At 48.5% G+C, this 10565-nt stretch overlaps 1 protein-coding gene across 1 annotated transcript in view; it reads right to left on the bottom strand.

The window, feature by feature from the left end:
* Window positions 1-4262: 4262 nt before the first annotated feature.
* The window catches only part of Gan (gigaxonin), a 48427-nt gene continuing 42124 nt past the window's right edge, over window positions 4263-10565 (bottom strand). The window contains exons 10-11 of the mRNA XM_021170549.2: window positions 6124-6233; window positions 4263-6036 (exon numbers count right to left, since the gene is read on the bottom strand). Coding sequence (XP_021026208.1) covers window positions 5855-6036; window positions 6124-6233 — 292 coding nt within the window. The 3' untranslated portion in view covers window positions 4263-5854. The remainder of the gene's footprint in view (window positions 6037-6123; window positions 6234-10565) is intronic.

The raw sequence follows: 10565 nt of genomic DNA, 5'->3' as shown, positions 1-10565 counted from the left end.
GAGGGAGGAGCCAGTAAAAGGAAAAACTCCCAAGAAACAACAGCACCTTTGGAGAACCGCAACAGCAGGCAGCCTCAGGCGCCTAAGTTGCCAACTGTGTCAGATCAGACACGCGCTCTCCTCTCTGATCCTGACAAGGACAGAAACTAAGCCCTCTATTCTGTGTGCATATGCCGCTTTTCTGCTACAGGAAAACACAGCCTTTTAAACGTCTCAAGTTCAAGTTGAGTTTCAAGTAATCACCTTGCAGTAGCCCCAGAAGAATTACCGCTCCTCCAGGTTTAAAGTGCCTAGTTAAAAAAAAAAGGGGGTGGGGGTGGGGGGAGAGGATGGGAAACACGCCCTGAGGACCCAACGCCTCGGGCTGCTCACTACTTGTTTCCAGGCTTTTGTTACGGGACAGAACACTGAATTCTTTTCATCTGTCAGGGAACCAAGTCCAATGCTAGCTACATCGATAAGTCGTGAGGTAACTGACAGCAGACACTAAGAACGGGAACGACGTAAGCACTACCTATCCAGTTAACCAAGAAACGCCGTAAAGCAGGCAACAGAGGCTTCCCTGGTGCTGCCAGGAGAAATTCAAACAAGTTCAGCACCAGTGTCTAAGGTGCATCTTCTCCGTGTCTGGGGAGAAAGAATGACGGAAAAAAACCCCTAAATCTACTGTCAGGGCTAAAATGCTTAAAAGTCAAAGAAGGGACAGAATTCGCTAGGCAGAAGGCAGAGCTACTTATAGCTGCAAAAACTGTAGCCAAGCCTACAGTTCAGCTCGGCCACGGCTTTACAGGCGGCAGGGGTGAGTCATCTTCCTGAGTAGAGGTTCCTCTCCTCTCCGGGCCAATGGGCTCGCTCTCATGTCTACTCCATAACCGTATGTGTATAGCTAGTGGAGCTGTAAGAAGTCTTTGAGGACTATTCAAAAGGCAGAAAGACCCCTCAGCCTGCCAAGGCAGTTTTCCCCCACCTCTGACTTCATGGGGCAAATTCAATGAAGTGTTAGTTTTAGTCTTTATTCACAAACTCCACCTTGCTTCTAGAGACACTCAGGAAAGTCTAAGACTTCCAACAGCTTAACTGACAGGGGAAGCGAAGGCTGTCCAGTTTTGTTCAGCTGGAAAGGCTCGGTTCTGCTAGCTGGACCCATACTACCAGTGATGTATACTTTTTTAAAATAAAACCACCTGTGTGCCAAGAAAAAAAGTCAAGTTCCCACTGAATCGGTAGACTGCCCTTGGGAAGCCAAAGGTCTGGCTTCTGCATCTGGCTGCTGCTCACATCTGAAGGCCCCTCGTAGGAGGAGGAGAGCATCCGGACCCACCTCAGACATGAAACGATCAAAACAGAAAGTCCTGGAAAAGATTCTAAGCTCATATAAGATGCAGTAAATCAACCTAACGCCAACAATGATGAGCATTATGAGGTGTGCGCACATGGGGCTTCAACTGTCCCAGGGAAGGAAGCACTTGGAGACATGGCATGTGCTTGGTACACGAGGCACTTGGCATTTTTGACTCTGTCCTAGTTTTCCTGCTCCATAGGCCGGCCCATTGATACACACAGCTTTTCATTTAAAATCCAGCAAAATGGATGAGAACACTCTCTGCCTAGTGCAAAGCACCACAATGAAGGCTGGGCTTCGGGTGCTGTGACTCAGTACCTGCTTGCAAACCCAAATCAACTCACACAGACAGGGTCCTCACTCAAACTCCAGTGACTTCATAAACCAGGCAGGGAGGGCTGGGTCCCACCTGCTTCTGTGTGAGGTTCCCAGAAACACAAGCGCAACCCTTGGGAGTTGCTCAGTATTTGCTGTGTGATACAGGGCAGGCAACTGTCATGCTTCCTCAGTCACGGGCTTCCTCAGTGCCCTCAGCTAACGGGGAGTCATTGTCACAAAGAAGCCCTGCTTCTTCCTTCTGTGGGTACTTCCTAGGCAGTTCTGGGCCTCTAGGTGCACACGGTGAAAGCCACCTCCCTCCTTCCCAGAGCATCCAATGTCTTTTCTGGCCACAGGAGAGCTGTGCAATCAGGAAATCCAGCCTTGTAGAAGACAGCACTGCAGGGCTGGTCACACTCCGTGAAGAACTTCAGGCCCCCTGGTGCAGTGTACTGGGTAGGAGATGCTAAGCGGACCCCTCAAGAGGTGCTAGCTGTTTCCCCAGGCATCTGACTGGTAGCCTTTCAGACCCTGAGGCACCACAGCAAGGATAGCTCTGCTTTCACCCCCTCCTGTTTAGGGGTGGCCTGTGCCCACTTACAAAGAATAAAATGACACCGTCGAGCCCTGGACATCAGAATACCTCAGCAGCAGTGCTCAGAGCGACGTAACAGAACACTTGCTGCAGCACAAACAAGGCTCGGATACCACTCTCAGTTCTTTTGGTTGCCGATCGTGTAAAAAGTCCAACTGGAGTGGAACCAAGACTCCTCCGAGCAATCACGCTCAGCCCTAGAGCAGCCCTTTCCAGAACCAACCACTAGCTGGTAAATACATTTTTAAAATCCTACTAGGGAAGACAGATGCAACCTAGCAAAACTGGCTACTGTCTAAAACAGTTCCACATTCACACTCCACGTGTGTTTGACACAGCCATGGAACTGAAAGTCGACGGATTCAGGGCTTATCTGAAGCACCAGGAAACAGTAGAGCATGTAGCTTGTGACTACAATTCAAAAGTAAACATACAGACGGACTTCCAAGTCACGTGGCACAGCATGCACACGTACATTCACTCGCCCTGCACACTTCTTCTTCTCACAGGACACAAGCACAATCTTGAGATTTAAACAAACAAACAAACAAACAAACAAACTTCATTTCAAATTAAGCACTTAAATCTTTGAAAAATCATCTATATTTGATATGTTAGAAAAACAAGCAAGCAGCCAGGCGTGGTGGCGCACGCCTTTAATCCCAGCACCCGAGAGGCAGAAGCAGGCAGATTTCTGAGTTTGAGGCCAGCCTGGTCTACAAAGTAAGTTCCAGGACAGCCAGGGCTATACAGAAAAACCCTGTCTCAAAAAACCAAAACCAAACCAAACCAAAACAAACAAAAAAAACAGAAAATAGAAAAACAAGCAAGCAAGCAAGCAAGCAAGCAAACAAGTATCAAGCCTACTTTAGACCCTAGCTTAGGAGAGCGCCTTGATTTGCCTACTGTAGTTTGAGAGATGACCTTCCAGTAAAAAGAAATTGCACTTCCCCCAAAGATGTCTTGTTCCAAATTTTAAGATCTAGCCTCAGTTGCCAAATGCAACAGCATGCATCCGGTCAAAGTGCCTTACAGAGGAGGGAAGGACCACTCAGACGCTGAGACACAAGTGGGGTGGTAAAACAAGCCTGCACGAAAGGAGCTCCAAGCTATTTCACAATGCTGAAAGAGGACTTATAAAGAGGTATGACTGACTTTGAAACATCAAAATAAAATTAAATACAGCTCTACTCTTCAACAAGAGTTTTACACACACACACACACACACACACACACACACACAAAATAATAGTTTGGCACTTAGCAGCTTTTGTTGATATTGCATCCCATATTAAGTTGCTGATTTATTTTATAAAATATTAATTTCTGCAGCTACTGTGTCAATAAACTGAACTGAAAATCTGTTTTTTTTTTGTTTGTGGGTTTTGTTTGTTTGTTTGTTTGTTTTTTTAAAGTGAACTGACCAAGTAAGTCACCAGGCACTGGTGACACTGCCATGACCTGTCGCTGTAAACAAGGAACTGTCGTCTCCTTGGGGCCTGAAGCAGACTGAGAGCTTTTTACATTTCAGGAGTTAAAAACAAACAAACAAACAAACAAACAAACAAACAAATATCAACCCAAACAGAGCCCTTGCCACGGCTGTCCTGGCTCTCATCAGCGTCTCTCTGCTCCGGCTGGCCATGGCTCTGTCCCGGGCAGACATCTCACCACAGTCAACTCACCCGTTTTGGCAATTTCCCTCCTCTGAAGCCATCTCAGCAGCAGCAGAACGTGCTTCTCTGCAGCAGCTTCTTTGATGGAAAGCTTCCCAATGGGAAACGTGCCAACAATGTGGCTGAAACCCATCACAACCCAAGCCTGGTGTGGACTGATACCGAGTTCCCTGGGTGGCATGAACGTGTGGCACACCTGGCCTACAGCAAGGGATAAAACCTTAAACCTTCTCTTGCCAAGTTGCTTCTGGCCATAGCAGTTAGGAAGCGGGTCCCAGCCCTTTTACACCACCCCCACCCCCCCTGCCCCCTGCCTTTTAGCAATGTCTAGTGTTGACTCCCAGCAGGTATAAGGAAATCCTGCAGAGAGGCCACCCTTTTAGGAAACTAGGATTGCTGTCTTACATGCACTTTAATTGCATATAAACATCTCAGGCAGGGAGGAAGTTTAGAGAAGAGATTCCTGTTCTCCAACATGAGCAGAGGATGCATGTACACAGTTAGCAGTCACTACGATACAATGTTGCCTCTTACACTCATTCTCTAAGAGAAAGAAATCGGAAGAAAACAGAAATGAGGAAATCTCTATCAAGCTGACTAGAAACTTGATATTGCACACTATGAAATAACCGAGTGTGCCAAGCTCCTCATTTCACACCAAGGGGCCATAATCTAAATGGAAAACAAAAATATCTTACAAGATAAATCCCACTAACTAAGGAATTCTTTTTACTAAGAGGAAGTGGACCAGAGGGTGAAGGGGGGGTGGTGGTGAGAGATGGGGAATGGGGGGTGGGTACTAGTGGGAACAGAATACAATTAAGTTGAGGTAGTTTATTCTACCAGCCAAACGTTACCTGGAGTGAATTCATCTATACTCCTATGCTGTGGGAGCGGCCTGTTCCAAAGACACAATTCCACACACACCTGCATTCAAAGACAAGCTTGCAGCTCTAAGCAGCAGTAAACAGGACCAAGTGTGCTTTCAGACAGATCAGATGCAGACCTTTTGATCCCTAGACAGTTGTTTTTGTTTTTGTTGTTTTTTTGTTTTTTGTTTTTGTTTTTAAATATATGTCTCATTGTTTTTAGTCGCAGCGGAACTCTCCTTTGCCCGACTCTGTCTAAAGTCTCCTCTGCCCTAGCAGCCTGGAGCTTAGAAAACAGTTCTGCTTCTCCAGGTGGGAAAGAGGGATGGTATGCCTCCCTCCGATCTCACAGCACCACCCCAGAACTCGTTCGGCCTGGCGCAGGATCTTTTCTGGTGAACAATTCCTTTAAGCTCACACAAGGGCTTCGGACCTGAGCTCCTTGGATGACTGAATCTTTACTAAGGTAGACCGTTGCCAGAGAGGAGTTTTATCTTAGTTTCAATTCATCAGAATATAGTTTTTAAGAGTCTTAAGACAGAGCACTAGTAATAAGTGGGAACTAACTGCACAAACCTCAATTACTCGGCGGGGGCCAGGCATTCTACCCCTCTGCACGCAGTACAAGGACAACCTCGTATGCTGGCTATGTTGGCTTGCATATATGGATTCTGTTGTTTGTTGACCACAGCCACACACACTGGAACTCAGCAGTCAGTCAGGTAAGAGTTCCCTTCTGGGAAAATGCACCTTAGGGTTTTAACTTTGATATTTCACATGACACCAACCCCCACACCCTCCTCCTAGGACATTCACTAGCCTTGGTTACGGACGCATCAGGCTGGAGGAACTGATTCCGCGCAGGTAGTTTTTCAACAGTACACGGTCTCCAGACCAGGGCAGAAGCCTGAGCCCCTAAGCATTAAAAAACCACCAGAGAGTAACCATACTCAAGCCCAGCACACAGCGAGATGGGGCTGCTTCACTGCACTTGCCGCCGGCCAGCCACATGATGCACTTGGGGCAGGATCTCACTTTTGGATCCTCTTCCTCTTCAAGGGGAATGGACCCGGATGCGGAACAAGCCTTGTTGCAGCTGCAGGCGGAAGAGCTTGCAGTTGGCTATGCGCAGGGCTGCACAGCCTGTGCGCCGAAGGTCGGATGGCAGGAGTGGCTTTGTGTGGTGCCAGGTGCCCGTGCTTCTCTTAAACTCCCGCACGTAGTCGTAGTTGGTACCTAAACCACAAAGGGAGCAGAGCTGAGCGGACGGATGCCCCTAAGCCACAGCAAGCGGCTCTTGGGAGAGCATTGCAGCTTTCTCACCTGTGTCCAGGTCTCCGATAACATAAATACTGGCTCCTATGGGGACCGCTCCGTAGACAAAGGAGGAACTGGCAGGGATGCATAGGTTCTGATCGTTAAGGTAGATCCACCTGGAAGCAAGGCCAACAGACACAACTCAGGAAATCAGAAGTACAACTGACGCGATTAGGAAGACAAACGGACAATGCCGCAGCTCAGCAAGCCATCAGCACACTGCACCCTGCCTCTCTTGATGCCTGATCCCCTCCCTCACAGGTACCTTGACTGTAGTGACTGTCAGGGCAGACAGCAGAGGCTCAGACAGTGCTTCTCACAGAGTACGACTGTCTCCACTGCACACTACAGCTCCTGGCACTCAGTCATGCTTGGCTTTTGTCACTCACAGTCTACTGCTTCATTCATTCATTCATTTAATTTGTAAATGTATGTGTGTGTCTGTGTGTAGGTATATGTGTGTGAGTGCAGTGCCCATGGAGGGCAGCAGACAAGGTCAAAACCCCTGGAGCTGGAGTTACAGGTAACTTAGCCACTAGTGTGGGTACAGCAACTGCTCCCACTAGCTGAGCCTCTCTACAGCCCAGGAGTAGGCATCTTGTTGCTAGAGTTCCACCACACTTGCTGGCATTCATCTGGATACCTCCTGGCTTGGGCTGCTGTCACTACGACATTCAGGGACCTTAGGTGAGCCTTGTTTGGTTCTGGTTTGGGGTGGACTGATGGAACTGCTGGATTTTAGGGAAGAGGCGTGTGCCACGTAAGTGATGAGAAAATGCCCTCTTCCCAAAGCACAATGCCGCTTTGTTTTCTAGTTGGTAAGGCCTGGGAGTTCCAGCTGCTGTGCTCACCAGGTCTCGGCACCATCAGTCCTTTGAAGACTTATTTCCTTAAAGTCTAACTACGCTGGGTATTTTGGCAAGAGCTTACTGGCCACTTTATGTACCTTCTTTTGCAAAATATCTATTCCAAAATTTGCTCATTTTAGAAAACATACACGGGGGCTGGAGAGATGCCTCAGTGGCTAAGAGCACTGGCTGTTCTTCCAGAGGTCTGAGTTCGATTCCTAGCAACCACATGGTGGCTCACAACCATCTGTAATGCGATCTGATGCTCTCTTCTGGTGAGTCTGGAGACAGCTACAGTGTGCTTGTGCATAATAAATCTTAAAAAAAAAAAAACAGAAAACATACACACAAGTAAAAATAAGATAAATCCTTAAAAAGGCATTCTAGAAAATACCTGACCAATCTTCAAGCATCAAGGTCAGGAAAGATGGGCTATCACAGGCTAATGGGCAGCAAGGAGGCTTAACATTTCTTGGCAACTAGAATCCAGGCTGAACTGAGGCAAGGGCCATGCTGGTGGGAAGTGGGTGATGCTGCAAGCACGCTGTACTTAGCTAGTATATGTGCACAGCTAACACGTGTGTTCTGATCAAGGGGGGTGGGCGCTAACAGCAGGAGCTACTGAATGGTTTATGGGGACACCTTGGCTTTTGGGAATGTTTCTACAAGTCTAAGTTTCCTGCAGAGGCTGGAGAGGAGGCTCCGCCGAGGGTTAGAGCACTTGTTGCTTTTGCAGAAGATCCAGGTTCAGTTCCCAGCACCCACACGGTAGCTCACAGGCATCTGAGACTCCAGTTCTAGGGATCTGATGCTCTCTTCCGATCTCCACAGGCACACACATGGGACACATATGATGCAAGCAAAATACCCATAAAAAAAGATGGCTGTAAACAGATACAGCTCAGTTGGTATGGGTGTTTGCTGTGTAGCCTGCTGACCCGAGTTTGATCCTTAGGACCCACATCATAGAATCAACTCCTGCAAAGGTTGTTCTCTGACCTGCATATGAGATAAATAGATTCTAGGCTTTGCCATGTGGTAATGTTCACTAAGGAAACTGAGCCATTTCCCACTAACAGCTTAGAGCCATGCCAGATCACAGTCACTGCCTAAGCAGCCTTGAGGCTCCGCTGTCCAGGATGGTGCATGCTGTTCTGTGGACACTGTGGCCTCTCCACTCTGCTGCACGGTAGGTGAGTGGCCTCTGATGTCAACGACCAACACAGAAATACCTCATAAAGAACATCACCCACTTCAACAGACTTCACCAACTGTCACGAAACACATAGCTTCCTTATTTCAAGTTCCAAGAAACAAGGAAACAAGATAACTTGGTCAAGATTATAAAACAAAGCTAAGTCACTACATTTCTCCCCCTCTCTTCTTCCTGTCTTTCCCCTCCCTCTTCCTTTCCCTTTCTAAGACAGGGCCAGGCTAAGCTGCCAAGGGTGACCTTTAACCTCTGTTCTTCTGCTTCCATGAGTGCTGGGTAATATGCCCAGGTTCTGGGGTTCAGAGGATGGGCCCCAGGACTGCATCATGGTCTCTCCTGAGCCACATGCCCAGCCTCCTATCAGGTGGCTTTCTGGGGCTAGAAATACGGAACTTGGCCTCACACACATACACACACGTATTCTAGCTAGTCATATCTCAGTCCGATACCACGATCCTCGGGGTCCTTTTCATCCCTCATCATGGCTGCTCAGTACTTACATAAACCACTGAACTTTCTCATTAGGTTACTGCTGTGGCTTCTGCCTCCGGGCTGGACCGTGACCCAAAGTGAGGAGGTGAAGGGCAGGGTTTGCGCCCTGGGACTCATGGCTTCACAAGTCTTAACTAAGGCAACGGAAGAACTCCCTTCTAACCCTCAGATCCGACAGGTATGGCATTCGCAAGGCCAGGCAGTGTGGTGTCTCTGAGAGTGTCAGGATGAGCAACTTTCATACATGACCGACTCAGCCCTGAGAGCACACTGCACAGGTTAACTGCTGGCCCTGCCAGTAAGACTAAGATAGACAAGCTTCCTCTGCACAGCCTTGCAAGTAGGAAAGATGAAGAGAGGACGTCAGCTAGATCAACAGCTGCAGAGCCAGGCCTGGGATGCAAAGATACAGCCTGTCACAGACACACCCCATCTGCACAGCAATGGCGAGCAGCCTAGTCACCGCAGGGCTGAGGACGCGCTGCACACTGCTTTTCAAGACTGAGCTGACGCTGCCTCCTGAGTTCTCAGTGTGACTGAAGCTGGTTTGAACTAGCAAGTCTCCTGTTTCAGTCTTCTAAGTACTAGGGTTACAGGTACGTCCCACTGTGCCCAGACGTTTCTCCTAAGCGAACTGCGTGGAGGGATGCGCCTCACATTGATGTCTGCTGTCACTTCCCTGGGATCCCGTGGTCTTCTTGTCTCTGGAGGACAGGAGTGTGCAAGGACTGACTTCGCCTTCCTGGGTCACTAGCTTTTATCTAGGTGTCAGGCGTGCCTGTGGAACTGTACACTCAAAGATGGAAAGGTGACACGGGCAACACAAGGCCCAACTTAACACAGGGATCGTGTGCCAAAGTGGGAACCAGACAGAGGAAGAGGACGGGACTCAGGAAGGGAAGATGTGGCAGGAGCCGCCTCAGACTCAGGATGTGGAAGACGCTCAGCAGAGCTAAGCACAGCTCACGGACCTGAGCAGGGCGCTGGGAGGACCTCAGTGTCTACTCCACTTTGCAGAAGAGTGGAAGGGGCAGTGCCTGCAACAGCTCTGGGACTGGAGTCACAGCAGGGAGAGGCAGGAGAGAGGGGGCCTGAGTGTGAAAGGTAGAGCGGGCAGTCATCAGAGAGACTGTGGGGACAGCTGAGAACAGCACAGGGGCTCAGGGGACTTCCAGGAGGGAGGGAAGGCCCTGCTCTCAGTGTGTCTTTACCATGACTTGGGAGGAATTTGTGGCCTTTCTTCTTTTTTCTTTTTAACAGCTTTTTTTTTCCTTTTTTTTTTTTTTAAACTCAGAAAGCATAGAAAATAGTAAGATATGGCATTTTTCCAGAAAAATTTTAATCTAAAAATAAGGAACAAAGACAGGAAAGACAAGAGCTTACATACAATCTGAGTGGCCTCCCATCCAACCCAGACTGTTCATCTGACAGCAGTACTTTCCACAGTGTGCAAGAGTGCAGACCCAGGAGGGAACGCTGCCCACTGCTGGGTGGGTGCAAAGGGGGACTCTGCAGCCCCAAAGCCCGAGTGTGGGTTCCAGGTCTGCTGACCACTCAGCACCTGTGTGCCGTGCTCACTGTGAGACTGGAGGCTGGCAGTGCCTGAACCTCGTAGGCTGCAGGGGAACGCATGAGGCAGGCAGTGACTGTGTAGCATCTGGTTTTGCTCATGCTCAGTGTTTTACAAGTGCCCTGTGTGTCACTGACAAGAGCTCCTGGCAGCTGCTCTCTGTTTACACAGGGGAGTCTGGGAAAACAAAGGCTGGAGATGCATGGAGTATATTAGAAAAAAACGGTTTTTTTTTTTTTTTTTTTTTTTTTTTTTTTTTTTTTTTTTTTTTTTGTTTTCTATTATTATCTAGTTAATAGCTGTGTGAATGTAGCCTGACAAGGCT

This window comes from Mus caroli, chromosome 8 (genome assembly GCF_900094665.2).
Source record: "Mus caroli chromosome 8, CAROLI_EIJ_v1.1, whole genome shotgun sequence".
Classification (NCBI taxonomy): Eukaryota; Metazoa; Chordata; class Mammalia; order Rodentia; family Muridae; genus Mus; species Mus caroli.
Note: the sequence above shows the minus strand (reverse complement) of the source record. Positions and strands in the feature narration are given on the sequence as shown.